The sequence below is a fragment of the Nannospalax galili genome, unplaced genomic scaffold (genome assembly GCF_000622305.1).
Source record: "Nannospalax galili isolate Female #2095 unplaced genomic scaffold, S.galili_v1.0 scaffold146, whole genome shotgun sequence".
NCBI lineage: Eukaryota > Metazoa > Chordata > Mammalia > Rodentia > Spalacidae > Nannospalax > Nannospalax galili.
In genome coordinates, this window is record NW_008357929.1 from 8,618,905 (window position 1) to 8,646,785 (window position 27,881).

A 27,881-nucleotide genomic window follows, 5' to 3' on the forward strand; every position below is an offset into this window, starting at 1 on the left:
CACATACATGCAGGCAATACACTCATACACATAAAATAAATAAAAATATTAAAATAATAATAATAATGAAGTAAATAAAAACATGCAGGGACTTGAGAGATGGCCCAGTGGTTAAAAGCTCATACTGCTCTTGCAGAGAACCAGAGTTTGGTTCCCAGCACCCATATCAGGCAGCTCACAAAGGCCTGTAACTACAGTTCCCGGGGGATCTTGTGATTTTTGACTTTAGGGGGCACTCACACACAAGTGTACATACCCATACACAAACACACACATAATTAAAAATAATAGAAATATATAGAATGAAATCTATCTTAAATCTTAAATGTTTCTGGACTTTTGCCATGTTGAAACAGAATGTAAATGTAAATGTTTTTTTTAAAAAATTAAACAACATGCGGCTGGAGAGATGGCTCAGCAGTTAAGAACACTGACTGTTCTTGCAGAAGGCCTGGGTTCAAATCCCAGCACCACATGGCAGCTAACAACTGTCTGTAACTCCAGTTCCAGGGTATCTGACAGCCTCTTCTGTCCTCCTCAGGCATTGCATGACATCGGTGCGCTTACCTACATGCAGGCAATCCATGCACATGCATAAAATAAAAATATCAAACATTCATCCTCTCCCTATTCTCATCTTTCTGTTGCTTGATCACATTTTGTTTGTGTGAGCATGTGTATGTATATTTGTGTGTGGGTACATGTGCCACAGCACGCACATCTCCATTCTCTCCTCACACCATCTGGGTTCCAGTGTTGGGAGCTATTAGTATAAGCAAAGCCATTATATACATTGAGCTGTGGCAGGCTTGCTTGTTTACTTTATGATCTTTCACCTTGACTCAAGAGTTTGTGTGTTTTGCACACAAGTACAGAATTGTTCTGCCAAGTCAGGAGGAATGTGCTGATAATTTAGGGAAGATGGTTAAATGGTGGAATTCACAACAAGTATTTGACTACTCCTTGACCCTCAGATACAGGTGGGGAAAAACAGCTGTTGAAGCTAATTGAGCTAAGCAAACGGTGATCTGATGTTCTACTGTATAAGAAGGCTGAGCTAAAATAAACCGGGGCTGCAGTCTCTACTGACAGTCCTCCCAAGTATCTTTCTCTGTCTCTTGTTTGTTTCTTTCATCCTCACTCCCCCTTTCAGGTGCTGTTCATCTAAGTCTGGCTGGCACCAGCATTCCAGGGATCAAATTCAGGTCATCAGGCTTAGCAGCAAGTGTTTTAACACTGAGCCATCTTCTTGACCCTAATGTTTTATTTTTTTTTTAGACCAGATGTCACAAGTATCATACCAGGCTGGCCCAGAACTTACTATGTAACAGAGAATGACCCTGAACTTCTGATCCTTCTGTGTCCATCCCCCAAGTGCTAGGGTTTTACGGTTTTGCCACCATGTTTGGTTTATTCCACACTGGGAGTCAAAGGTTTCATGCATGATAGGCAAACATCCAACCATGTGAGTGACATCCCCCACCATTTTTTGTTTGGTTTGGTTTGGTTTGGTTTTCTTGAGACAGGATCTTCCCATAGCCCCAGCTGGCCTGGAACTCACTATGTAGACCAGGTGGCCTTGATCTCACAGAGAGCTGCCTACCTCTGCCTCCAAGTGCTGTAAAAAAGGCATGCACCACCACACCTGGCCCAGAACTTGTCCTTTTCTAATAATATACCACACAGTAGACTCCCCCACTATAATGTATATCCAGTAAGGTCAGTGATTTATTTATTTATTTATTTGTTTGTTTGTTTGTTTGTTTATTTGCTATTTATTTATCATTTAAAGATAGGGTCAGGAGATTTAACTTAGGGCCTCTTGTATGCATACAGGGCAAACACTCTCTACATCCCCAGCCTTTTTTTTTTTCAATTGCTGGGATAGAATCCAGGGCTTCATATATGTTAGGCTAAAGCTTTTGACACTCTACCACTCAGCTACATCCCCAATCCAATTTTATTTTCTTATTCATTGATGCATTTGCAGTGCCTAGCATATTATACAAATTCAGCAAATATAGTTGCATGAATGAGTAGACCAGCCTCCATAGCCTTTTCAAAACAATATAGCAATTTGAAGGATCTAAAAATAAGTCTGTTTACAAAGTGTCTGATTCTTCCTGTGACATACTGAGGGGTGTCTAAAAGATGGGAGAAGGGTTGTTTGCTAGAAATAGGGACTGGGAAAAGGAAAGTTGGCTCTGCCTGGAATTTGGCTTGTCAGAGAAGTGGAGGCTCCCTGAGCAGGAGTCTAGAACTCTAAAGGGAGGTGTATAAGTTGTTACTGGGTGAAGAGGAGCCAGCAGAAAAGGGATGTAGATCCTGTCTTTGAGTCTATTTGGTGGGAGGGAAAACACGGCTGATGTCCAATCTATGATGGTTTGGATTGGCAAGAAAACCCAAACTAGGGGCTGGACAAATGACTCAGCAGTTAAGAGTACTTTACTGCTCTGTTGGAGGACCAGAGTTCAGATCCCAGAACCCATGTCAGGCAGCTCACAAATGCTTATAACTCCAGCTCCAAGGGATCTGATGCTCCACTTCTGACCCTGTGGGTACCTGCACACACATGTGCATATTATAATAAAATAAAATAACTCTTAAAAAAGAAAACCCCAGGGAGCTGGAGAGATGGCTCAGCACTTAGAACACTGGTTGCTCTTTCAGAAGATCCAGTTTCAATTCCCAACACTCACATAGCAACTAACAATGGTCTTTACTTTCAGTTCCAAGGGATCTGACACCCTCTTCTGGCCCTCCATGGCATTGTAAGCACATTGCATGCACTTACATACATGCAGGCAAAACACTGATACACATAAAATAAAAATAAATAAATCCAAATTAAAAAAAAATAACCTGTGTTGGAGTGATGGCTCAGCAGTAAGAGCACTTGCTGCTCTTGTGGAGGACTTGGGTTCAGTTCCGAGCACCCATTTGGTGCTCAGAACCATTTGTAATTCCAATTCCAGGGGATCCAATGCCCTCTTCTGCCTCCATGGACATTGCATATATGTGGTACACATACATATATTCAGATAAAACACATAAAAATAAATCTTAAACATAGTAGCACACACCTCTAATCCCAGCACTGGGGAGGTAGAGGCAGGTGGATATCTGTGAGTTCCAGGCTAACCCAGTCTACATAATGAGTTCTAGGTCAGCTAGGGCTACATAGTGAGACCCTCTCTCAAAAAAAATTAATCTTAAAAAAAAGAAAAGAAAAGAAAGCTCAACCTGAACTAGAAGGGAAGAGGAAGAAGCTAAGCTAATGGCAAAGAGGGCTGGGATCCCTTCTCCTTTACCTGCATCTGGAGGAAGGTAGAAGACGAAGATGGCCAGGAGAGTGATGAGGATGCACGGGGCAATGACGTTGACCAGGTAGAAGAGAGGCTTCCGGCGAATGATGAGGTAGAAGGTGACTTCCTCACGCTGTCCATCCCTCCCTCCTCTAGGATCCCCTGGAAGTTGGATTAGCCTAGAGGGTTTGTGGATAATCTCCCATTGGCCATTCTCTGGGAGAGGAGAGAGAATAAGGAAATACAGATGTGGTAGCTGTCCTGATCAGTGCTAGGATGGCGCACTGCTAGGCAGCCCCATCTCTAACAAACTTAACCAAGTCTCAGTTTCCATATTTGTTTTGTTTTTCTGTTTGGTTTTTCATTTTTATTTGCGTGTGTGCATGTGCGTGTGCGTGTGTGTGTGTGTGTGTGTGTGTGTGTGTAGGTATGCATACCACAGAGTGCGTGTGGAGGTCAGAGGACAACTTTTAGGAGTCGGTTCTCTCCTTCCACTGTAGGTTTGCAGGATCAAACATGGTCAGGCTTGCACAAGAGTTTTTACCACTGAGCCATCTCACTGCCCCATTTTTTTTTGCTTTGGTTTGTTTGTTTGTGGATTTTGAGAAGAGACATTGTCAAGGCTGGCCTTGAACTTGCGGTAATCCTCCTGCCTCAGCCTCCTAAATATCAGAACCCATATGTGACTTCAGTTTCCATATTTGCAAAATGTTGATAGTTATACCCACCTCGCTGATCCCACCAGGTACAATGAGCATGGCTGACAGAGCATATTTATCAGCCTTTTAGAAAATGAAAATCAGATGCCTATGGTTGTGAGATCCAAGCCCACTCACCAATGAAGGTCCCTTCATGAATGTAAATTTCCTGCCGCTCCTGCCCATCAGGACCCAGGCCTGTCTTCAGGCTGACCTCCGAACTGTCATAACTGTATGAACTAAACACCATGGTGCAGTTCTGCCAGTCGAAGGGGAAATAGGTGACCTGGATGGAGTGGGAGACACTGAAGCTGCCATAGAACTGGCAAGGGCTAGGGAAATTTAGGAGGTCATTGGATATTGGGCACAAAGAAGGGATAACCAAGGGAGGTCACAGAGAGGTGAAATTGCAGAAGAATTAGTTATTAAGGGGAAATGGAGGAGGGTCATTGAGAAAGACTGGAAGTCTAAGAAAGTGTGTGGGACAGGGGAAAGTCAGGACCAACAAGAGATGATGGTCCCAAGGAATTATGGCACAGGGATGGGAATGGCTGGGGGCAGGGGCAGGAAGTCTGAGGGCAGGGCAAATCTGAAAACCTGGATGCTGCAGCTGCTGCGATAGAGGCCAGGGGGTTGCCAACGCACAGAGCCCTCGAAGGACACCACCACATTAATATCCAGGGCAACTTCAAAATTGCCGTCATTGCTGCAGGGAAGGGATCTGGATCTGTCCCCTGAAGGCCCCGCCCCTTCGAAGTTCACCCCACCTCCCAGGCTTGGGAAAGATCCTACTTGTTCAGCAACACCACGTCAGGGAGCCAAATGGATTCAGCAGTGATGCGTAGAGAATCAATGCCCTCATGTTCTGCAGGGTCCCAGCTTAGCCTGTAGTCAGTCCACTCCTAGGGAAGCAAAGGCTTTAGGACTATCCTGGGTTAGAGGCCTGGAAGACACTTGGGATGTCTGGAAGGATGCCCACAATAAGAGTGCAAGGAAGAGGAGCAACACAGGCATGATCTGTGAGTCAAGGGTGAGGGTTCTGCCTCTAGCTCTACCTTTAGTCACTGGGATCCACATCTGCTAATTCTTTCCCCTAAACTGGGCTCTAATTCTTTGTTTTGCTTTTTGAGACGAGGTCTCACTACATACCCCTGACTGGCCTAGAGCTTGCTATATAGATCAAACTGGCCTCGAACTCACAGAACTCACTGTCTCTGCCTCACCAGGGGTGGGATTAAAGGTGTGTGCCACCATGCCCTGCCTGGGCTCTAATTTTGTAGTCTATGAAAATGAAGATACTGCACTGACTTTCCTCTACTATCGTAATTTTCAAACTGCAGTTCACAGCCGGTTAGTGCATCGATGGAGATTCAAATTAGCAACAAGAAACCTGTGTTTTAAAAAATCAGGAAGAGAAATGTATGTAGTGCAACTCCCTTAGGAATTGTTTATTGAAGCTTCCGTTTCGGTTATAAATGTGCTTTTTGATACGCCCCCCCCCGCCAAAAAAAAAGATTCTTACTGGGCTGAGCATTCCAGATAATAAAGACAACAGGAGGCCCTTTCCCCACCCAGGGGGTCTCCATACCAGGTCTAAATACACTTTTGTGCTCATCTCTTCATCCTTCTCGTTCTAAAAAGGAAAAATTCAAACGGCAGAAGTGAAACGAAGTGGAGAGAAAAAAGAAGGGTATCTCTGTAGACATCTGCCTCCTTTCTCTAAACCCCACCTTCTGGAAGTTGCCTTAGAATCAGCCCTGCCTTTATGTCGGAAACACCAGCTTCTGAAACACGAGCCTTCCCGCCTTTTCACCTTTCAGATTCGCCCTCCCTGGCCTCCCCCTGATTGAGCCACCAGTCACGCCCCGCATCTAATCCTAGCGGAGGGCTGTTCTTTGACTCCTGGAACCCAGCCGGGTTAGAATCTTGCTCGGCCCCTCCCTCAAGGTCCGCCCCACAGAGGGTCCCGGTCCGCCCCAGTTCCCACTCAAAGTCTGCGCACTGGCTGATTAACCACGCCTACTCCGCTGTATTCTGGGCCTGTCAGCGATGCCCCGCCCTCGAGCGTGTTCATTGGTCCGATTTCTACCCAATCTGTGCTAAAAGCCTGTCTCAGCCGAGCTGGCCTCAGGCCCCGCCCATAACCCATCGTCGACCCCGCCCGGTCTAAAGCCACGCCCCGACTCTCCAGCCCCGCCCATCGGCTGAGTAGCCACGCCCCTGGCTGTCCGCCCCGGCGACCTGCCCCACAGGGCGCCCTCACCAGGCTGATGAGTTGCGCCAGGCTCAGGCCAATGCGGACCGTCACGCGGTCTCCCACCTCCCGCGCCGGGCGCACCGAGCTGTCATAGCCCGAGAAAAGTTTTTCACGCAGTTGGCCTTCGGCTTCCGACCCGTGAGCGCCTGAGGAAGGAAAGCACTAAGTGTGACGAGGCTGGCAGCGACCGCAGCCCCTGTCACTGCCTCTTCCGGGCCCAGACGTACTTACCGGGGGCTAGGGGCGCCCCGAGCACCCCCAGAAGCAGCAGCAGCGCCCATGAGGTCATAGCCCCACCGCTCCACTCACTGAGTTTGTCGGGAGAGTAGCCGAGGCCGCCAGAGCAAGGGAAGTGACAAGGCTCCCAGGAATGTGCACCTGTTGTCGGGGGACCAGTCGCCAGCCCACCCGCTCCGCCCTCCGGATCTGATCCCGCCCCGGGCAACTGTCGTCGCCCTCCACTCACTGATGCCAGACTCACACTGCAGTTGTATAAATCGTCTTTAATTGAGAAAGCATGGAGAGGAGACCCGGTCCCCTGAGAGCCGAGCCAGAAGGTGCGTGGAACCTGAGCAGGATTTGTGTGAGGGAGGGGGGCATCTCTTGCCACAAGCCAAAAGTAACGGGGCCTGAGGAAAACTGACCTGCCTTTGAGCACTAGTCCCTCCCTTATGGGCCTCCACAGTCTTTCCCGCCTAGGTCTACAGTGACTAGGAATCTCCCTCCTATTTTACTACAGGACATTCCCCATAGCTTCCCCTGTTTTCCTGAAAAAAAAATCTAGCCAGGCTCTTTTTGGGTACCTAAATCCAGCTGAGGTTACAAGCTGTAAGATAAAGCAAATTCTATTGTTAGAAGCTCTGGGGATATGGTGAGGTCTGGGAGCCCAAGAGGTCCCTCATCCTCTTTGACCTGACCTGTATAGGGTAGAAGTTAGACTTATTGCTGAATTGGGGTCTCCTTGCTAAGGAGGCAGGGGAGTCAAGGCTGTGTCCTATTTATTTCTTTTTATTCCAGAGTTATTGCCCTTAGGGACCTCAGCTTTTGTTGTTGTGGTTGTTTGAGACAGGGTCTAATGTAGCCCAGGCTGCCCTTGAGCCTAAGTAAGTAGCAGAGCCCAGCTTCAAACTGATTCTCCTGCCTTTACCTCCCAAATGCTGGGATCACAAATGTGTGCTCCACATCTGGCAAAGGGCCTCAGCTTTAAAGGGAACCTGGAAGGAGTTCCTGCAGAGGTAGCTAAGTGTTCATGTCTCTCCAACTCAGACACAGGTTGAATCATACAATGGCTGCCTTCTCTGCCTTCTTCTCTGTTTCCCTATTATGAGCCAGGTTATCTTTTCAAAATTCCTGTGCCCTTCTGTTTTCCTGGCAGGACCCCAGCTGAGATGCCAGAACTAGAAACTGCTTGTAAAACTAAGGTTAGCATTCTATAGGGAAGAAGATTTTTAGAAAATTATCTAGGAAAAACAAGCAGTGGTTCTTGATTCATCCAGTACTAAATTAGTCTCTCTCTCTCTCTCTCTCTCTCTCTCTCTCTCTCTCTCTCCCTCTCCCTCTCCCTCTCCCTTTCCCTCTCCCCTCTCTCCCTGCTCAGGATGGCCTCCGCTGGCAATCCTCTGTCTCAGCCTCCCAGGTACTGGGATTACAGGTATGTGCCACCATGCCCAGCTCAGAATGAATTAGTTCTTTATGAATCATACCTGGGCTCTATACATAGCTCATTCTTAAATAATCATGACAGAAGGTGGAAGGATGGTTCTAGAACTTACACTAGAACAATAATTTGGCTATATAGGCCCTAGTTCCTTCCTGGGAAGAAGGGTTGAAAGTCATGGTCTATGTTCTAGAGCTGAGATTCAGGTAGAAGTATGGCTCCAAAAAGGTCTAGAACACCGTGCTCTAGAATTGGGTGTCTCTGGGATACAAAGATTAAATCTGTGGTGACCTGAGACTGGTTTCAATTCAGGCCAAGGCTAAAAGCTTCTGGGTGGCTCAAACTTAGCCTCTCTCTTCTGAGAAACCAGGGGTCCATCTGGGTCAAGGATAGAAGCCTGAAGGATCCATGCCTGGGTTATAGTACAGAACACAGAAATGGCCCTGGCTGTGGTATTTGGTGTACTAGAACCCACCTGGACCATGGAAGAAGGTAATAGTGGGGAGAAAAGGAAACTGATCCTGAGCTCCAGTGGACCTATAAAGCAATGGAAAGAAGTGCATGGCTTCAGGAACTGGCTGAGCCAGGGGTGAGGTATAGTATGCCTGGCTTTGACAATTTTGGAACCCCCAGTGTCATTTCAGGAAAAAGCTTATTTTTGATGGTGAGGGGGTTGTGGAAAGAAAGAATTGATCAGCCAGGACCCTCATCTCTGAACCTTCTCTGGGCCCCAGGATCTAAGAGCTCAGCAGCCCCAGAAGTTCCAGCCAGCCCCTAGCTCCATCAGGGCACAGCACCTGGTGAGACCTGGCTGCTAAGGACATGTGTGTGGCAACAGGGGAAGAGCAAGGCCTGGAGCAGGGCTAGGAGACAGGCTGTGGCGGTGGCTGGCTCACTGGGAGTGCAAGGCGCCTCCAATCCAGGGACTACATCTCAGGGGGCAGGGGGACTGGAAGGGGAGGTCTCAGGGACACTGTGGAGAGAAGGCTCCCGGTACATGGCCACTGTGAAGGGGAGAGAGAGAGGAGCAGGGAAGGAGAATTAGGCACAAGGGACCCAGGCAGAACCAGAGCTCTGAGAGGCCTCCCTTCCCCTATACTTACCCTTGGAGAACCCCATCCCAAAGGAGGCCAGCTACCCAAACCCCCAAAGTCTAAAGCCTTCCTGTTTCGGCCCATCATAACAGCATAACCTTTTACAACACATAACCTGAGTTGTGTGCCACTAAATGTTCATGTCAAGGTCAATAACCTCCCCGTGGCCCACCTTTTCTTGAGCCCATACCCACCCTCCAGGAGCTTGGGCACAAAGTGGGCAGCTGCCTTGGTCTTCTTGACTCGGTTACCCTTCATGACCCGTCCCTCCTTGTCTAGGCCTAGGTACCAGGCTCGGCCAGAACGACGCTGACGGTAGAGAGCAGAGGCATACAGGACATAATAATTCTCAAAGACACACTCCTTAAAGCAACACTCTGCTGTGAAATGTGGCTGAGGAGACAAAGACCCAGAAATACACAGAGAAAGACAGAGAGAGTGAGAGACAGAGAGAGAGAGAGACAGAAATATCACTGGCAAATGTAAGGGCATCCTTAGGAATAGGTTGGGATATAATCCATACACCATACATTTTGTGTCCCGGAGGAATAGGTTGGGCTATAATCATATATTTGTATCCCAGAGGAAGGGAACGACTGAGTTCATGCAGAAACCAGAGCAAAGGGAGGGCAAGGAAGAGCCTGGTAGGCCAGCAAGGGTTAGGAACTAGACTTATAGGAGTCATGGAAAAAAGATCCCTTTTCTCCATTCCCAACCTCTTAGCGTTCCCTATCTTGAATACAGATGAAGTTTAGAGGACATAGGATGAGAAGTGGGGGCCTTTGGGGGTGGACTGTGTGACAGAGATTGGTTATACCCTAGAGGAGTTTTGGAGTAGGGAGTGATGATAGCAATCAGCTAAAGCAGGAGGGTGAGGGAGTCCTAGATTCAAAATGTCTGTAGTCAATGAGGGTTGTATACGGAGGGCGTCCCCAGTAATCCCATATCACTCAACCTCATTGTCTTACCGAGCTGTACAGTAGCCCCTCAGCGTTCATGGCCATGTAGTGACCCAGCTTGGCACTCTGGATGGTGACCACACGGAGCCCCACAGGAATCAGGTTGAAGTGGGCTGGGGGAGTAGAGAGAGGCATCAGTACCAGGAGCCTCACGCCCATCTGAGCTGCGACCCTATCCCTGCTCCATTGTTTCCCTTGGGAGTCAGGAAGAGACTGAAGGCAACAAAGCCTGAAGACTGAGGAGGGAATAGAATTGTCATCTCCTGTCCCCATCTCCCCACTTCCCACCCAGCGGCTGGCTTCCCCTCTCACTGAAGGAGCTGGTGTCCTCTAGGGTGCCCTGGATACTTCCATCAGGATTCGCCTGGAGGTAGAAACCCTGGCGGCAGAACAGTTTGGTGACGATGCCTTTGAGCTGAGGCTCTGGAGAGAGAGAGATTCATCTTTGAAAATGATGTCTCTGTTCCCAGAAACATTCCTTACACTTGGTGGGATCACAGGAAAGAAAGGAGGGAAGAGCAGAGGGTCCCAGGGCCCCAGCTCTCTTACCCTTCCAAGCAAGCTTTCTTCCACCTGTCTTTGATTCCTGAGCACGCTGGGGTATGGGTCCCTTCCGTTTCCTCTAATTTATTGAAATTTATTTAAATAGCTTAATTCCTACTCTCAACCAGAGAGGGGGAGGGGGAGGGGCAGGGAGGAGGAAGAGGAGAGACATTAAAGGCAACGGACTGTGAGGGAGACTCTAAGCAATGTATTTGCAAATGTCGGGGGATGAACAGCAAAGTGACCACAGAGAAGGGGCTCCCTCTCAGAAGCAGGGGTGGGACCGGCCTGACGCTGACTCAGCACCTGCTGCTGCAGCTGCCGCTTGCTTGGCACCGGCCTTGCTTTGGCACAGCGCCTTCCTGTCTGACGCTGACCCATCTGTCTGTCTGTCAGTCTGCTGGCTCATCAGGGTCCAGTTCTCCATGAGGCAGCACCTCTACCTTTCAGCTAGGTAACTGGCCTGGGGTGGCGGACATTCATTCACATGAAGGAAAAGAGAGAAGGGGCTGAGGGGAGAGAGGTTGGCTATATCACGTGGCGACTGGGTTCCACTCAGAGGGTGGGCTGCAGACTGTACCACTATGGACGGCTGCTGGTGGGGAGGATGGCGCGAGGGGCTACCCCTACAGGAACTGGCAGCGGCTTGGAGAGGGGCCAGAGGGACTCCCTGACTGTAGTACCTGGATGGGGATCACATGCTAACCCACACAACTCTTCCTTTCTTGTCGCTTGCTCTCTGATTTCCCTGTTCCTCCTGTAGGTGGTACGACACCCCCCCCCCCCCCCCCAAAGTTTTTGTGTTAGTCTTCGGCCGGATCTTGGTGTAGTTTCCTCCTGGCGAAGGGACCCCCCGAGCCTGTAGGACCCGATTTCCGAATTGCACCGGAGTAATGGGGGGGGGGTGTCCACCACCCTTCTCAAAGCGCAGGTCACAGAAGGAGGGCATACGGAGGGGGCTAGCTGGTGAGGTAGCTGCAAGGACACCCCGGGGAGAGCTGGAGAGGTTGGCTCGTAGCCAGGCGAGCTGAACCGGGAGGAACCCAGCCAGAGCGTGGAGGAGCGGCAGAACCGGAGCGGGGGCGGGGCGGCCAGAGCTACAGAAACTCTCTGGGTGACCCAGGCGTCCGGAACCCCCCCAGGGTCCCTCCGCTTCGCACTGAAAGAATCGCGAGAACCAGCACGTAGGCGGAGAACGGTGCGGGGGTGGGGAGTCCTATGTTGAAGGGGAGCAGGCTGGAGCTGAGAAGCTTGGGGCACCAGACTTGGCCCCTCAAACCTTCCCCTTGCCCTCGAAAGCAAGGAGACTAGGCATTAGGGACAAAGAGGAGGGAAACTGAGGCATACATAGTCTTGTAGATTTGTCGTTCTGACCCACCCCTTCCACTTTTGGGACACCCTTCCCACCCATCCGGCTGCATCCTTTAGAGTCCCAGGCCTCAGTCCCCCAGGCAGAGGGACTTCTCGCCCAGAGGCCCCAGCCCCAGCCCCAGCCACACTCACCCGGGCCGCGATCCTGCCGCGTGGGCCGCCCCCCGCACAGTCGCACCTTGGACAACAGGATGAGGAGCTGCTTCTGGCAAAGGGACTTGGTGCCTCGGGGACACACGCGCCGTTGCGCCGACACCGGCCGGCTGCCCCCTGGCTCGCGGACCTCCCGCTTCTGCCGGATCAGGCTACTGGCCAGCGCCGCCATAGCGCCGGGGGAGGAGATACCCCCAAACCAGCAGGCTCCTGGAGCGCCCTGGGCTACCCCAGAGGAGCCCTCTTCACCAGGGCATGCTCAAGACCCAACTCACTGCCCCACCCACAGGACCTGAGGATAAGCCCCAGACCTCCCTACGTCCCCCCACAGCCACCGGCTCCCACCCTTGGGCCCTGCACTAGCTTCAGCGGATCCAGCAGCCTATGCACGCCTGAGCTGACCTCACCCATGAATTGTGTCCCTTACTGGAAACTCTCCCCTCCTCTTCAGTCTCTTGTCTCCACTTCCTCTAACCCAAAGTCAAGACCCTCCAGATTTCCAAGATGTCTTTTCAGTATCTTCAGGCACCTTCCTACCCTATTTTGGGGTCACTCCTGCCCAATCTACTCATAAACTAAAGGGGATAGCTTTGGGGATATTAGCTTTCCCAGGGCTGCTGTCAATGTCAGGGAGGAACCCAGCCCTGATGCTTCTTCCTTTGCTATCTTCTAATGAAGTGAACCTCTCACTCTCTCACAAGCCCCCCCACAAGTATGTCTCAATATCCAGGCTGTCTATGCTCAATAAGAAGGGATTCCAGGACAATGCCTTTTTTCACTGTCAGCCTTCATTTCTGACATCACAGGGTTCCAATTGCTGAGACCCTTTCCTCACCTTGTTACCCTCCACTCCTTTCCAAGTCACCTCCAAATCGGTCCTTCCTAGTGCATATCCCAGGTGGTTGTCTGGAGGACCCTCTGTCACCTCGAAACTAGGAGCATCAGTTTTGTTTTTCTGGTTGCCCCTTAGATTTCCTGAGGAACAGCTGGCACTTAGATCCCACGCCCTCCAATCTAACCAGCCCCCTGAGAGGAGTGCACCCACGTTGTCACCACTCCCCAAATGTGAACAGGCCCCTAATAAATCATAGCGCATTCGAGCTTCCTTGTCGCCCCCTGGGGCTGCCTATAGCACCCCTTCCTTTCCCCGACGCCCCTCAACCTGTCCTGTCCTGTTGATCCGGGCGACGGGTGGCGCTGGCTCCGGCTCCAGGCTCCTCCCTCCCTGTCCCCCGCAAGCGGAGCTTCCCCCCCCAACGCCGAGTTAAGCGTCCCGGACCCCCAAGAAGGAGTGAGGATGTCTCTGCAGAGCGCCCCGGTTCGGTAAAGTAGGAGCACTGGGCCTGGAGGCTGGACCAGGCGGAGCGGTGGCAGCAGCGGCAGCAGCGGTTAGGGACGCTGAGGCCGCGGAGCTGACAGCAGCTCCGCTCCTCTGAGAGCCGGCCCGGGGGCGGGGCAGGGGGCGGAGACGCTGGGAAGAAGGGGGCGAAGCTGGGCGGGCAGAACCTGGGGTTCCTTGGAAGCCGGGACTGGGGACTGTCTCAGAAGCAGGCGGAGCCAAGGCAAGGCCGCAGATCTCGTCTCGGGGTTTGGGGTTGGGGGGAGGCTAGGAATCCTGATGTGGCGGGTCCTGGTGCTTTAGATGGAATGGCGGATGGCAGGAGAATGGAGAGAGACCCTTACTGTCTGGGATAGGAGGAGGTGAGAACAAAAGTGGAGGAAAGTGGAGAAATGGGGATGGTTGTGACATCCAGTCTGGCCTTCTTATCTCTGACTCTGTGAGCCAGACTGATCAGTACCAAGTTCCCAAGAACTCTCCTTTCTGCATTTAGTCAGCAAATACATTCCTTCCACCTCTGTTGACTGGAAGAATTGGGGAGAGAGGTTGCACCGGGACGGGGGGGCGGGGAGAATGCCAGTCAGATTTAGAGAACTTGGACCGTGGGCAGGGCAGAAAGATGGGGAAGACCTTTTAGGAGACTCTGGGCCCAGGACACAGTCTGTCTCTTAGGAGAAGGAGGAGAAGTCCCTCTCGCCAACGGAAACACTTTCCACACCCGTAGGAGTAGACTCTTTAATGGACCCCGCCCCCTATGCCGGCTAAACCGCCCCCCTTGCGGGCAACTTTGGCTTCCTCCACCGCTGCGCGCAGGGCCTGGGCAGGGTCCCCGCGGAGCTGGGCCAACGCCGCACGCAGGGCAGCTGACCCTTCTCCCACTTGCAGCTTTCGGCCACACAGAAAATAATGAGGCAACATCCCGGCCTCGAGCACTCGACTCAGCTCATCCAGCAGCCCAAGACAACAAGCGCCCGCATTTTCCGGCCGCGCCAGGTAGAGGGCAGGCAGCCGCTCGCACGCCCAGTACAGCAAGGTCCGCAGGAGGTAGGGCGCGGCGGCCCGGGTCCCGGCCACCAGCGGGCGCAGCAGCGCCTGGGCAGCCGCGTGTGCCTGGAGCAGCGGCGCGGGGATGCGCGCTTTGAGCGCCAGCTCCTGGCGGGCGAAGCAGAGCTGCCATCCAGAGATGCCCTGCTGCTCGAGGCCGCCGCCCGGCACCAGGTAAAAAGACTCTGACTCCGAGGCCAGTGGACCCGCCCACGAGTGGCTCCTAGCCCCATCTGGCCATCCTGTCACGGCCACCACCGGGATCAGGTCGAAGAGCAGGAGGTGGCGTGGTGGCTCCGGCGTGGCCAGGAGGACCGTGGTGATACCCGCGTGGCGAGCTGCGTGAACTAGCCTGGGGGCTCCAGGAACCGGAATGAGGGATTCAGCGACCCCAGCCAGCTTAACGAAGAACCATGCAGCCACTTGGGCCGGGCACAATGTGGGCCATTCCTTCCGTGCCTCCGACGGCTTTGGGACTGGGCTTTCGTCTGCTGCCTCTGTGGCGTCACTATTCAGTGTTTTCAATGGTTTCGGAGAGCCAAGGTCGGTGACGTCATGATGAGGCGATTCGGACCCTGAAAGGTCATTAGACGATTTTTCCGATTTTTCCAAAGATAGGTGTGGCTCAGGCTCGGAGACATAATCGTGTGATTGGTCCACAGAGCTTTGCTGGTCTATAGGATTCTCTTTGCTATGGGTTTGGTGAATCAAATCACATTCTCCTGGAACAGGAGGTCCTAGGCAATCCTGCCAGGTCTCCCAGACCGAAGTTCCGCACGCCAGCTCTGGAAGGCGGAGCCATGCGGAACAGGATTCCGGGTCCAGAATCAGCTCAGGCCCAGTGCCATCCAGGGAAAACACCGGCACGAGGAGTGTGAAGCCAGCATCATAGTGAGGTCCCCGGGTGTAGGGACCTAAGGGTGCATGCCCCAAATCTAGGGAGCCCTCACGAATCCCACCCCGAAGCAGCAAGAGTTCTGTCTGGGGTGGAAAACGGGGGTCCTGGCGGTGAACCAAACCTAAAGGAGGAGGAAGAAGGAATCATTCTCCAAAGCCGGGGTGGGGAATGGCCAAGCTGGGGGTTACCTACAGGTAAGAGTTACTTACCAAGCAAAGAGAAGACAAAATCCTTGGCTCTGAGGAGGCCAGCTCCAGGCTTGGGCCCTTCGTTCCAGCTCTCCTGTACACCCAGCTCCTGAATCAACTGGGTCAGTTCCTGCAGCTGTGCCCCAGAGCAGAAATCGATGTCGGTGAGCGGCCGGGCTGGGGCTGGGGGTGGCGGTCCCCACCAGGGGGCACCTCCCCAGACCGTGGAAGCCATGTGTCTCTATGGTTTAGGGCTAGAGCAAACAGACCTGAGTTAGCCTAGATAGGCCTTTCCTTTGCTGCCCAAAAGTTTAGTTTTTTCCTCTTTCTGAGGTAGAGCAAATACAATAAACAGTTCACAAGTGGATCTAAGTTTAGGCTTGAAAACTGAACAAAGGAAAACTTCCTCCTTTTCCTACATGCAGGTTGATGCCCTGGTGAATCGGTTCACCTGACTCAGCAGGTAAAAAAATAGCTATTTGACCCCTCCTGGGTAATACAGTAGCCTGCCTTCACCACCACCCTTTGTCCATTTCCCTTTACCTCTTTTTCAGAAGAGGCTTATGCAGCTTTTCTTTAAAGTGTAGTTGAAAGGGTGGGGAAGAGAAAGCACAGATTCAACAGGTAACTTCCTGATGCCCAACATGCCCACCCCCTTTTCTGGAGGCTGTCTCTGGTTCTTGACTGGTCCCACCTCCTGTGACAGTTTAGTCCCGCCTCTCTCCCTGCTGAGATCTCAGGCTACCCTGGGAGTTGTAGTTTGTGTTCTGCAGCTTTCCTGGTCCTTTCCTGGTCCTTGAAGTGATGCCTCACATCCTTTCCCATTCCCCTGAAGGAGTGTCTAATGGAAACTGGTTTCTTTTCTTTTTTAATATTTTATTTATTATTTTTATGTGTATGTGTGCATTGCCTGCATGTAGGTAAATGCACCCGCGTCATGCAATCCCTGCAGAGGACAGAAGAGTTACAGTTGTTAGCCGCCATGTGGGTGCTGGGATTTGAACCTGGGCCTTCTGCAAGAACAGTCCATATTCTTAACCGCTGAGCCATCTCTCCAGCCCCTTTATCCAAAGTCTTTCTATGTAGTCCAAAGCTGGCCTGGGATCACTATGTAAGCCCAGGCTGTCCTTGAACTCAACAGCAATCCTATCTCAGCTTACCTAGAACTGGGAGGGAAGCTAGGCCTGTACCACCTCACCTACCTAGAAGTTGTTTCTGTGGCAGTTTATTATTCTGTGTCTAGTCAATCTCACACAAACATTCATTGGAACTTGAATAGAGGGACAATTAGATGGATCTGAAGAGCATAACAGTAATGAAGGGCACACCCTGCATTCCAGTTGTGAGGCTCCTTTAAGGAAATTATGACTTCATTTTATAGACAGGAAGACTGTAACTTAGAAAGGTTGTGCATGACTTGGAAGACAGAGATAGGATGGCAAGTTGGAGGCCAGCCTGGTCAATTTAGATTCTTTAAAACAAGAACAAAAATATGCATGGCTTGTCCAAGGTCAGAGTTGAATGAAGCAGATGTTAGAAAGGGGCTCCCTGGCTTGGTAGGAAGGCATCTTCTTGGAATCAGTGGTAGTACTATAAGGCAGGAACATACAGACGGTAACACAGAAGTAGGCATCTGCATTATGAAAGAGGAATACACACTAAAAATACTTACCTCATGGATGCAGAATCACGACAGAGAAAACACTGGATTTCAGAGTAATGTGTACACAGAAACTATTAGGACTGAAATTCAAGTCTAGAGGAAACTCTCAGCTAGGCTAGGTCAGGCCATGAAAAAGAATTAGGGCAGGAGATTGCTTTCAGTAACCTATACTACCAGGGACCAGAATAAAGGTATGAGAATATAGTACAAACACAGGGTGGGACAAGGAGCTGGGATATTGGCACAGAAACATAGTAAACTAGCAGTAGGCTCAGACCAGACCATCCATCACTGGGCCTTTGATCTTTCCAGAGTAGAAAAGGCCTAAATTCTTGGGTTAAAAAATTAATTGGGGACATCTTGAAAAATTAGAGGGGTAGACAGGTATGGCAATGCATGCCTTTAATCCCAGCACTCGGGAGGCAGAGGCAGGCAGATCTCTGTGAGTTCAAGGCCAGCCTAGTCTACATAGTGAGTTCCAGGCTAGCTGGAACTACAGGGACACCCTGTCTCAAAAAAATGTAAAAATAAATATTAGAGGGTTGTGACAGGTGTGGTGAATCAAGCTTAGAATCCCAGCATTTGGGCAGCTGAGGTAGGAAAGATCATCATCAGTTTGAGGCCAGCCTGGACTACAGAGTGAGTTCCAGGTCAGCCTGGCCTAGAGTGAGACACTGACTCAAAAATGTGAGTGGGGGAATCTGTAAAGGAACTCCTGAAACCAGAGCTCATTTGTGAAGCCCAGGCCTACGGGGTTTCAAGTCCCTGATAAAGGTACCCTTCCCCTTCAGCCACAGGGGGGAACTGAGAGCACCTTAAACAGCTGAGAACTGAGAATATAGATAGCTCTATATAATCTGAATGTGATCCAAGAGACCAGATCAGGAGAACTAAAGATTGGTTTTTTTTTTTTTCTCACAGTTTGGGGCAACCAGGCATAGGGCATCCCAACATCTCTCCTCCTCAGAGTAGCTTCTGAACCACAGTAAAATCCAACAAGTTTCTCTTGGAGATGGATGACAAGAAAAATGAAAGTTCTTTAAACTAACTAAAGCATTTAGGGGCTGGAGAGATGGCTCAGCAGCTAAGAGCACTGACTGCTCTTGCAGAAGACTCGGGTTTGATTCCCAGCTCCCACATGGCAGCCAGAGGAATTGGACACTCTTCTGACCTCCATGGGCATTGCATGACATGGATATACTTACATACATGCAGGTAATACACTCATACACACAAAATAAAAAAGCAAACATAAATAAAATGTTTTAAACTAAAGCATTGTTCTCCAACAAAATAGAACTTTATTTGTAATTTTTTTATTACATTTATTTATGTTGCCTGGATGTGGTGGCACACACCTTTAATCCCAGCACTGGAGAGGCAGGGGCAGGCAGATCTCTGTGAGTTCAAGGCCAGCCTGGTTTACATAGTGAGCTCCAGGCCAGTTGGGACTACAGGGAAACCATGTCTCAAAAAGACCAAAAAATAAAAACCATTTATTTTTGTCTGTGTGTGTGTGTGTGTGTGTGTGTGTGTGTGTGTAGGAACATATTCCATGCCACATGCATGGAGGTCAGAGGACAACTTGTGGGAGCCAGTCCTTTCCTTCCACCATATGGGCCCCAGGGATCAAACTCAGGTCATCAGGCTTGGCAGCATATATTTTTACCCACTCAGCCATCTGGGGGAATTCCCCTTTTTTTTTTTTTTAATTTAGAGTGTATGTGTGTGTGTTCATGTACCTATGCCACAACTTGCATGTGGAACTGAAAGGACAACTTGAAGAGTTGATTCTCTCCTTCTACCATGTGGGTCCTGAGAACTGAACTCATGTTGTCAGGCTTGGTGCAAGTGCCTTTACTCCCTGAGCCATATTGCCCCCTCCCCGCCCCCTTTTTTGAGACAGAGTCTGGTGTAAGTCAGGTTGGCCTTGAGCTCACTGTGTAGTTGAGGTTGACTGTGACCCTGATTCTCCTGCTTCTGTTTCCCAAGTTCTGGAGATTACAAGTGTGTACCACCACACTCAGTCTTTGGAGAATAGAATTACCTGTACTATATCAGGTGTAGTGGCTCATACCAGTAATCCCAATACTCAGGAAGCTGAAGCAGGAGAGGAATACCTCAGATTTGAAGCCAGCCTGTGCTACATAGTGAGACCATGTCTCAAAAAGAAAAAAAAAAAAAAAAACAGAACTCCCTCCTTCCATAAAAAAGCCAGGTATGGTGGTGGTGCAACCCTACAATCTCAGCACTCAAGAAGCTGAGACTGCAGAATTGCAAGTTCAAGTTCAGTGCAGGCTATAGAATGAGTTCATAGCTAGCTTGGGCTATATAGCAAGACCCAGTCTCAAAAACCAAAAAGCTTCTGTGATCAAAATGTCCTGAATCTATGCTGCCCAATATATCCACTAGCTACACATGGTAGTTGAGAACTTGAAAATGTAATGAAACAAAAGGACAGAATTTAAATTCATTTTGTCTTTTGAAACAGACTCTTACTACGCAGTCTTGACTTCAGGATGAAAATCATTCTGACTCAGCCTCCTGAATTTTGGTCTTTCAGGTGTGCACTACCATACCCAGCTCAGGATTTTTTTAAATTTCATTTTGAGACTGGATCTCAAGTAGTTCATGCTAGACTTGAATTCATCAGATAGCTGAGGATCCTGCTCCTTTTGCCTCCACCTGCCAAATGCTAGGATTACAGGTGTGCAACACAACAATTGGTAAGAATTTTAAGTTGTTTTTTTTTTCGGTCCTTTTTTGAGACAGGGTCTCCCTGTAGCACAAGCTGGCCTTGAACTTACTTTGTAGACTAGGCTGGTCTTGAACTCACAGAGATCCACCTGCCTCTGCCTCCCAAGTTGCTGGGACTAAAGGTGTGCACCACCACTTCTGGCGAGAATTTTAAGTTTTAATTCATATTCTATAATCACATTTGGCTAGTGGATACTATATTTTTTGAAATACAGTTCTAGAGTCTGGAAGATAATGGACTTGTCTATGGAGCTATGGAAGAACAGGGACATGGTATTAATTGTTCCTGTCTTTGAGCTGAGGATGGTCAACATCAGGGATGGGGCTGGGATACATATCCTCAAACAATCACAGAACACTTCTCTTGCTTCTTTATTCCTGATGCATATTTTCCCCGTCTTTTTCCAAGGTTCTCATTACATTCTGATAGCCCCATTCTTTGAGGGTCTCCCCTGAGTTACTGGGTGCCTCTTAATGAGGACGCCTGGGAGACAGAGCTTCACACTTGTCCCTGCCTAGTACCAATGTTTTCTGGCGGGAATCAGAGATCACATGACCTGTTCTGGTGCTGCCTGGTCCAGGGCAATGGGACCACCGGGTAATCTTGGGAGGCATAGACTTCTGTTGATAGTTCTGGCAGGGTGAAACTGTATCTACAGGGTGACACACCCAGTCTTTGCTGCCTAACCGCCGGCAAGATGGCTGTAGTTCAACTAGTACAGGTACCTCTGAGAAATTCTGTAGGTCAGTGGAGAGCACTCGGGCATTGGGAAGGTAAGCATTTTGATGGTTGGGGACAGAAGTCCAAGGCACATGCTGCACTGCCTCCTCCTTCTGAGTAGCCATCTTACATGCAGAGGACTTCACTGGGGAAGATGCCAGCTTTAGTTTTTGAAGTGGACCCAAGACTTGGGCAGTACCGGTAGCTGTAAGAAGACCTGGGTTCTTTTTGATGCCAGGATCTGGGATAAGGCATGAATCCTTCTGGAAATCAACTTGCTGGGCGAGGTTTGGAGTCTTGGGGAAGCCAGAGCCTTGGGCAAGTTCTGGGCTCTGATGGGGCCCAGAATCTTGATTAATTCCTGGGCATTTGTGAAGGTTAGGGTCTTGGGTATGTTCTGAACTCCTGCAAATGCCAACATTTTGGGTAACATTCAATCTTTTTTGAAATTCTGTGGCATGAGTAAGGGTAGGACTCTTGGCGTTAGACTCTTGGGTAAGATCTGGGACTCTATAGATTTCAGAATCTTGAATAAGGCCTAGATTCTTGCTGTCTCCTGAGTCTTTCATGAGACCTGAGTTCTTATGACAACAAGAGGCTTGGAAAAAGCCTGGGCTCTTATGGAGACCAGATCCCCTGGGAAGCTCTGAGGTCTTGTTGACTTCAGTGTTTTGGCTATGGCACTGGCTCTCCTGTGGTCTAGAGTCTTGGGTAAGGCCTGAACTCCTACAAGCTTCTGGATCTTGTACATTTCCAGTGCTGTTGTTACCTCCAGGATCTTGAGAAGGGGCTGGCCTCTTTTGGTCACAGGTTGGGGAGAGATCTTGATCTTTGTAAACTATGGTGTCTTGGTTTAATTTAACATTCCTATAGATGCCAGAGTCTTGTATAAAGCCCAAACTGCCTTGGTCAGGAGTTTGAGTACTTAGCATGTTCTTGTGAGGGCAAGGTTGGGTAAAACTAAGAATACCAGCATCTTGAATAGCAACTGAACTCCTTAGGGCAGAATCTTGAGTAATGCCTGGATTCTTGTGAAGGCAAGAGTTTTGGGAAGGATTTGGATTCGTGCAGCAGTAAGAATCTTGAGTAAGTCCTGGAAAGCATGGGTTCTTGTGGAGGCCTGGATTTGGGGTAAGGCCCTGGTTCTTGTGGAGACCTGGATTTTGGGTAAGGCCTGGGTTCTTGTGGAAGCCTGGAGCTGGGGTAAGACCTGGGTTCTTGTGGAGGCCTGGATCTTGGGTAAGGCCTGGTTTCTTGTGGAGTCCCGTATCTCGGATAAGGCTTGGGTTCCTGGAAACTCTGGAATCTTTGGCAGGAGATGAAGTCCTTTGATGGTCAAGGTCTTGTGTAAGGTCTTGACTCTTTTGGGGTTGAATCAAGGGTTGAGAAATGGTGGAGAATGGAGAATGGATAAAGAAATGGGAGGGGGAGACAGTCTGAGGAAACTTGGAGGTTGGGAGAAAGGTAGGGGTTTGTAGTAAGTTGAAGGGCTTCTGATGGTTAGATTGAGGAAGAACAAAGGTTCTGGGAGAAACAAGCGGCAGAGAAAGAGTACATGGAGCAGCACTGGTGGACTGTGTATTCTGAGAACTGCTTGGAGAATGTAAGCAAGGTTTAGAAGGTGTAGTATCCTGGGTGTAGATCAGGAACTTGGGGTAAACTGGAGCCTGAGATTCTGTGTTCTTCCTCTCAGAACAGCAGGGATGGAAGCTGCAGTAAGGGAACGTCTTGGGCTGGGAGAATATGTCTTTCACACTATCTGAGATCTTCCATTCCATGTTCCCCAGCTCCAGGTAGCCCAGTATAGATCCTGAAGAAGACTCAGCACTGTCCCCACTATGTTGTTTTGATGTCTGCTCAGAGGTACCAGAATTTCCCAGGCCCTGCCCCTCTTGGGTCCAGGAGGGGTTATTCAAGTCCTTTCTGTAATTCCTACAGCTCTGGGCACTGGTCTTAAGGAAGACCTTCTTCTTTACCTTGTGGGTGTCAGAGATTACGTGGCCAGTAGGGAAGCTAGAACCAAAGGCAGCCAGCGTAGAAGGAATAGGAGGAGACAGGATAGGGATAGGGGCGGTGGTGAGGACTTGGGCAGGGGCTGGAGTAGCAGTCATGGTCATAGACAGTTCTTGGGCAGGGGTTGGGGTACAGACTGGAGCAGGGATAGAAGTGGCTGGAACAAAAGTTGTGTGAGGGGCTGGAGCAGAAGTGGGGCCAGGGGCTTGGGTTTGAGCACAGAAATGAAATAGAGACTGGACTGGGGTTTGGTTTGGGTTTTTGTTGGTTTGGGATGATATTTGCTCAGAGACAACTTGGGAGTGGGTCCAGGTATGGGCTGGGGTTTGGACTGGGTCATGACCTTTAGATTTGGAGGAAGCATAATCAGGAGGCTGGTTTGGAGGCTGAGGTAGGGTATGGACTGAGGTTTGCTCAGGACTGTGAGCCTGAGAGTGGTTGTTCTCAGAGCTACAAGCTGAACCCTGGGCTGGGGTAGGGGCAAGAACCTGGACTTGGATGGGAACTGGGGTGTAGGGCTTGGCTTGAGCCAAGCCATGGGTTTGACTATGGTCTAGGGTCTGGGCTGGGGCATAGTGTGGGGTGGGGGCTTGGCTATGGGATGGGATAGGGGGTAAAGTGGGGGCCAGGGTGGGGGCTTTATCATGGGTTGGGGTAGAGTCAGAGATAAGGTTTGGTGGAGTATGGGTCGAGGTATGCTCAAGCCCCTGTGCCTGGAAGGAAGTGTGCTCTGAGGTATAGGTCTGGGACTTAGTGATGAGGTGCTCATGGGTATGGGCCAGGGTATGGACTGGATTATCATCTGAGGCCTTAGTCTTGGTCTCTTGTGGTAAAGAAGGTGCAACTATATCCAGCTTGTTTATCTTCAGGAACTGGGGAGAAATCTCTGGCTTGGAAAACAAAGGGGCCTGAATCTTCATGGCTGTGGCCTGAGGGGCCTCCCCAGCTCCCATTATCCCCTCCTTCCATAATTCCCATGGAGCCTCTGTGGGAGCTCTGGCATGTCTACATTGGGGTGGCATCCAGCAGCACCTAGAAGCATTCTCATTATTTGTGTCTGGTATCCAAGAGTCAAGGTGGTTAACATGCCCAAGTATGAAGCTGGGGCTACGATTGAAGTGGGAAGAGATTCTTGAGTACAGGTTCCTGGGATCTATGGTGCCTCGTACACACATAGGTCGGCTGTTTAGACCAATGGGTTGCTTGTCTGCAGGGAAAGGAGAATGGGATAGGATGGGGTCCCAAGATACTGGGGTTGCTGGGAATGGGGACTGGGAGAAAAGGGGACAAGCCAATCCCAGACCACCATGCAGAAGCCCACTCACCTTTGGGGAAAAAATGATGGAAAAGAATCCGCAAGGAGTTCTTCAGGTGCCTCCAGAGCTGAGGGAAGCAGAAGAGAGTCCAGAAGAAGTGAGCCCAGAAGTGCAATCTTTGTTTGGCCATATCCCAGCCTCCCTCCCACTTCAGTCCCAGGAGCTCAGGCTGAGCATGATGGAGCATGCCTGTAATCAACAGCACTCAGGAGGCTGAGGCAGAAGGATCTTAAGTTTGAAGTCAGCCTGAACTTCATAGTGAGACTCTGTCTCCAAACAAAAAAACAAAACCCAGAGCACCCTCTACCCTGCTGCCCAGACCATGTCCTGACCAGAATCACCACATTGATCCCCACGTTGAGCAAGATGAAACTGCCCAGAATCAGAAGAATTGAGTCTCCTAAGTCCTGGCATCTCCTGGGATTGGTACCAGAGCATGTTTGGGCTCCATGGTAGATTTGTTCACCCATGTCCTGGGGTTCCAGGACTACCTGGGCCCCATGGCCCCCAGATACTCACTAGGAAACAGACTCCTCTGATGGGGGAGGGGAGGAGGACTGGGTCATAATGGGGCAGGTGATTGAGATCACAATGGGGATGGAGGAAGAGGGTCCAGGATGGAGTTCCTTGGTGACCAGGCCTGAGTAACCTAAGCCTGTAGGCAAGCACTCCTCCCTTTTCTCAGCTGTTCCTTCATGTGCTCTGATTGTCTAGCTGAAACAACTCCTCATGCCAGCGTTCCTATAGTTTTGGTTGAAAATCTGGAATCTTGTACCCCTTGAGAATTCCTAAGACTGGGAAGACCTTGGCCTTAGCTTTGGCTGGAATCTAGAGCCTTGGTCTTCTGCCCTCAAGCCTTTATCTGCCTTTATCTGCCTTTTTCTGGCCAATTTTTCTTTCTTTCTTTCTTTCTTTCTTTCTTTCTTTCTTTCTTTCTTTCTTTCTTCCTTCCTTCCTTCCTTCCTTCTTTCCTTCTTTTCCTTTTCTTTCTCTCTCTCTCTGTCTCTCTCTCTCTCCTTCCTCCCTCTCTCCCTCCCTCCCTCCCTCCCTTTCTTTCTTTCTTTCTGTTTGTTTTGAGACAGCTGGCCTAGAGCTAGGAACTCACCTTGTAGACCAGGCTGACCTTGATCTCATAGAGATCCACCTTTGTGGGTTAAAGGATTAAAGGTATGCACCACCATGCCTGGCTATTTTTTTTTTTAAACTTTTTTTTTTTTTTTTTGGTCTTTTTGAGACAGGGTCTCCCTGTAGCCCCAGCTGTCCTGGAACTCACTATGTGGACCAGGCTGGCCTTGAACGCACAGAGATCCGCCTACCTCTGCCTCCCAAGTGCTGGGATTAAAGGTGTGTGCTACCACACTCGGCTTAAACTTTTTTTTTAATGTGTATTTGTGCACTGCCTGCATGTAGGTGAGTGCACCCATGTCGTGCAATGCCCTTGGAGGTCAGAAGAGGCTGTTGGATCCCCTGGGACTGGAGTCACAGACAGCTGCCATGTTAGCTGCCATGTGGGTGCTGGGATTCGAACCCAGGTCTTCTGCAAGAACAACCAGTGTTCTTAACCGCTGAGCCATCTCTCCAGCCCCCTGGCTCTTTATTTTTAAGATTTATTTTTATATATGCATTTATATGTACATATGTATGTGAATGCCTTTGGAAGCCAGGAGTGTTGGATCCCTTGGAACTGGAGTTACAGGCAGCTGTGAGTTTTCTGATGTGGGTGCTAAGAACCAAACTTGCTGTTCCTCTGAAAGAACAGCAAGTGCTCTTAATTTCTGAGCCACCATTCCAACCCCTGACCTTGGTTTCTTGAGCAAGGCTGAGTCTCTGAACCCCTTTGGAAACAGGAAGAATAGAGACAGGGTAGGTGGTCAGAGAACTGTGGTTTTCAGTCTGCAGCTGTAAGACCATACTGTACTATACAGAATCAGAAAGCGCCTACTGGCATGGCCCTAAGCAAGAGGAGACTGTTTTCTCATTTCAGGAATCGAAGGGCAGAGCCCCAGGCTGACCAAAGGAGGGGTGCTTCCAAACCACAGACCATGACAAGGTATCCTGAACTCTGTTTCTCTTTATTCCTCTTTTTTGTTGCCCTCCTCCACTGCCCACATTCATGCTGGTCAGTTAAGTTTCCCTGTCCGGCTTCTATGCAGAGAGGGCCTGGAGGCTGAGGTGGAAGGTGGTGGTAGTGAGCTGGCTCGCCCTCTGCTTTCTTGCACCTGCCGCTTTAGCTCCAGGCTGTCATACACCTGGTAGTTGGCATTACCACCTGGATTCCGGCTGAGTGGAACAAAGGTTGTTGGAGGTGGGGCGGAATCAACAACCTGGACTTCAGGCAAGGGCTGGGAGGAGTGAGGGAGCAAGCCTGAGCTGGCAGCTGGGGCCTGTTGATATGAAGCCTCACCCAATGCTTTGAGAGAGGTAGTGGTGGTCAGAGGATGCCTAGAGGGTAGAACCTCAGTCCAGTCAGCTGCACGTCTGCGCACCTCATGAGATTCTGGGGAGCTGTAGCCCACGGATTGGGGTGGGCTGTAATTGGGTTGGCTGTGAGTATAGCTAGGGAGGTTCTGTCGGTGGGACTGTGGGGAGTTGTGCTCCCGGTAGCATTGGGCCTCTGTCCTGAGATTCCTGGATACAAAAGCAGGTGATGGCTCTGAGCCCTTCACACGCTGCCACTGATCCCAGGCATCGTATGGCATGTGGCCCCCTGAAGAGAAAGGGCTATACCCCACAGTGACCCAGGAGGGGTTAGGAAGCAGCCTTCGGGGAGGAGATGGTGATGAGGCCCACTGCTCAGCTTCCATATTACCCCAAATCCGGGACTGTGAATAATGGGGACCAAAGGACTTTAGCCTTAGCTCTGACTTGGCTTCTACCCGCTTGGGTAAGCGGCGCAGCTCTGGTGACAGGTAGAGAGAGGGTAATGGGAGGCTGGCCAGGATTCCACCCTGACGACCCCATAGCCCCATATTGGAGGCCAGACCCATAGGCTTATAGAAACCACCCCAGCCCCCATGAGGGTACTTGGGATGAGGACAGGACTGGTCATCCTCCAGAAAGGAATCCCGGTCTTTCATGTCAAAAAAGGGCACCGGCCACAGCTGTGACATCTTGTGGCTTCGAGGCTGTTTTAGAAAGCGTGAGTATCCATGCGAGAATTGTCTGTTCCATGGTCTCTGCTGGTAGCTGTGGTGGCCACATTGGTGGCAGTTGCTGTAGCATCTGTGCCTGGGCCTGTGGCTGCGGCTGCAGCTACACCTACACCGTTTATGGAGATAGTGGTAGGAGGAAGAGGAAGAGCATGTGGGTTGTGCCATCTTCACCTGTACAGGATCCAGGATGCAGTGGATGTGGATGTCCTGGGCCTTGGCTGGGGGACCTTTGGGAGGACATTCTGTAGCCTGGACTTCATCTGTTAGAGGCAAGAATCCATGAAATCAGGACAATTGCCAGAAGAGTTCAGGGTTGAGAGTACTGGGGCCTGACTTTCTAGGGTCATGGTAGTGACTGGTGGTGGGGCCCTATTGCCTAGCTGCCATACTTACTTTTCTGATTCATCCAATAGATCGTCTTGTCTAAGGCATTCTGGAGCCCCTGCCACATCTGGGGGTGGTGGGGAAATGGGAGTGAAGACCAGCTTTCCACCACAATCACCACGCCCAACAACCCCAGCCCACTCTTGCAGGTGAAGCAAGCTGTAACTGGCTTCTCTACTCAACCCTTTTCAACCCTGTGGGTGGTCCACAATCATCACTGACCAAGGTTGCCATGTTGATGCTGATGTTGACAAGAATGATGAGGCCCAGCAGCAGGAATAAGATGTCCTCGGCACCCTGGGGGCTTTCTTGGTATTGATCGCAGCACCCCAGTGTGTCCTGCCATAGCTGGTTTTCCATGGTGGGGGG

At 50.3% G+C, this 27,881-nt stretch overlaps 5 protein-coding genes across 11 annotated transcripts in view; all 5 read right to left on the minus strand.

Annotated features, from left to right (window-relative positions):
* The window catches only part of Chrnb1 (cholinergic receptor nicotinic beta 1 subunit), a 21,733-nt gene extending 15,111 nt beyond the window's left edge, over positions 1-6,622 (minus strand). For 2 of the 4 annotated variants that reach the window (XM_008855813.3, XM_029557520.1), the window contains exons 1-7: positions 6,492-6,622; positions 6,267-6,406; positions 5,592-5,636; positions 4,796-4,905; positions 4,601-4,709; positions 4,142-4,289; positions 3,312-3,521 (exon numbers count right to left, since the gene is read on the minus strand). In XM_008855813.3, the coding sequence (XP_008854035.1) occupies positions 3,312-3,521; positions 4,142-4,289; positions 4,601-4,709; positions 4,796-4,905; positions 5,592-5,636; positions 6,267-6,406; positions 6,492-6,549 (820 nt within the window). In that variant the 5' untranslated portion in view covers positions 6,550-6,622. Of the gene's footprint in view, positions 1-3,311; positions 3,522-4,141; positions 4,290-4,600; positions 4,710-4,795; positions 4,906-5,591; positions 5,637-5,733; positions 5,868-6,266; positions 6,407-6,491 lie in introns of those variants that run through there. The other 2 variants (XM_029557518.1, XM_029557519.1) reach the window with 2 other exon arrangements.
* A 1,243-nt stretch (positions 6,623-7,865) lies between these two features.
* Fgf11 (fibroblast growth factor 11) lies at positions 7,866-13,424 on the minus strand. 2 transcript variants are annotated; one of them, XM_008855815.3, is made up of 5 exons: positions 12,017-13,424; positions 10,283-10,393; positions 9,980-10,083; positions 9,206-9,320; positions 7,866-8,921 (listed from the first exon to the last, which is right to left on the minus strand). In XM_008855815.3, the coding sequence occupies exons 1-5, from the start codon at positions 12,207-12,209 to the stop codon at positions 8,851-8,853; spliced, it is 594 nt and encodes a 197-aa protein (XP_008854037.1). In that variant the 5' UTR covers positions 12,210-13,424; the 3' UTR covers positions 7,866-8,850. The 2 variants fall into 2 exon arrangements, with proteins under 2 accessions (XP_008854037.1, XP_008854036.1); XM_008855814.3 differs by having other exon boundaries at positions 9,206-9,404.
* Positions 13,425-14,106: 682 nt separating this feature from the next.
* Tmem102 (transmembrane protein 102) lies at positions 14,107-16,450 on the minus strand. Of its 2 annotated transcripts, XM_008855968.3 has the most exons (3): positions 16,050-16,450; positions 15,528-15,760; positions 14,107-15,439 (listed from the first exon to the last, which is right to left on the minus strand). In XM_008855968.3, exons 2-3 carry the CDS (start codon positions 15,739-15,741, stop codon positions 14,112-14,114), a joined length of 1,542 nt encoding a protein of 513 aa, XP_008854190.1. In that variant the 5' UTR covers positions 15,742-15,760; positions 16,050-16,450; the 3' UTR covers positions 14,107-14,111. The 2 variants fall into 2 exon arrangements, with proteins under 2 accessions (XP_008854190.1, XP_029413377.1); XM_029557517.1 differs by having other exon boundaries at positions 15,528-16,450.
* Positions 16,451-20,397: 3,947 nt separating this feature from the next.
* On the minus strand, positions 20,398-24,446 carry Spem3 (SPEM family member 3). Its single transcript, XM_029557527.1, has 5 exons — positions 24,309-24,446; positions 23,986-24,043; positions 23,004-23,867; positions 21,930-22,817; positions 20,398-21,857 (listed from the first exon to the last, which is right to left on the minus strand). Exons 1-5 carry the CDS (start codon positions 24,444-24,446, stop codon positions 20,398-20,400), a joined length of 3,408 nt encoding a protein of 1,135 aa, XP_029413387.1.
* Positions 24,447-26,096: 1,650 nt separating this feature from the next.
* On the minus strand, positions 26,097-27,872 carry Spem2 (SPEM family member 2). 2 transcript variants are annotated; one of them, XM_008855817.1, is made up of 3 exons: positions 27,735-27,872; positions 27,522-27,579; positions 26,097-27,388 (listed from the first exon to the last, which is right to left on the minus strand). In XM_008855817.1, exons 1-3 carry the CDS (start codon positions 27,870-27,872, stop codon positions 26,097-26,099), a joined length of 1,488 nt encoding a protein of 495 aa, XP_008854039.1. The 2 variants fall into 2 exon arrangements, with proteins under 2 accessions (XP_008854039.1, XP_029413406.1); XM_029557546.1 differs by having other exon boundaries at positions 26,097-27,382; positions 27,513-27,579.
* Positions 27,873-27,881: the final 9 nt, after the last annotated feature.

Bases quoted from the DNA above. Each gene is read 5' to 3' on its own strand.
- Spem3 (XM_029557527.1), bottom strand. From the start codon at position 24,446: ATGGGTGAACAAATCTACCATGGAGCCCAAACATGCTCTGGTACCAAT. The intron at 22,818-23,003 runs GTCATGACCCAG...CTTTTGTTCCAG, and splicing joins TGCTTCCTCCAAATCTAAAG to CCACTTCTATCCCTGCTCCA. The intron at 21,858-21,929 runs GCCTTATCCGAG...ACAAGAACCCAG, and splicing joins CAGAGTTTCCAGGAACCCAA to GTCTTACCCCAGCTCCAGGC.
- Tmem102 (XM_008855968.3), bottom strand. From the start codon at position 15,741: ATGGCTTCCACGGTCTGGGGAGGTGCCCCCTGGTGGGGACCGCCACCC. The intron at 15,440-15,527 runs GTAAGTAACTCT...CTCCTCCTTTAG, and splicing joins TTTTGTCTTCTCTTTGCTTG to GTTTGGTTCACCGCCAGGAC.
- Spem2 (XM_029557546.1), bottom strand. From the start codon at position 27,872: ATGGAAAACCAGCTATGGCAGGACACACTGGGGTGCTGCGATCAATAC. The intron at 27,580-27,734 runs GTCAGTGATGAT...CACCACCCCCAG, and splicing joins GCATCAACATGGCAACCTTG to ATGTGGCAGGGGCTCCAGAA. The intron at 27,383-27,512 runs GCAGCTAGGCAA...TAACAGATGAAG, and splicing joins GAATCAGAAAAGTAAGTATG to TCCAGGCTACAGAATGTCCT.
- Fgf11 (XM_008855814.3), bottom strand. From the start codon at position 12,209: ATGGCGGCGCTGGCCAGTAGCCTGATCCGGCAGAAGCGGGAGGTCCGC. The intron at 9,405-9,979 runs GTAAGACAATGA...TTGTCTCCTCAG, and splicing joins AGGGGCTACTGTACAGCTCG to CCACATTTCACAGCAGAGTG. The intron at 8,922-9,205 runs GTGGGTATGGGC...TCCCCTTCACAG, and splicing joins TGTGCCCAAGCTCCTGGAGG to TGGCCATGTACCGGGAGCCT.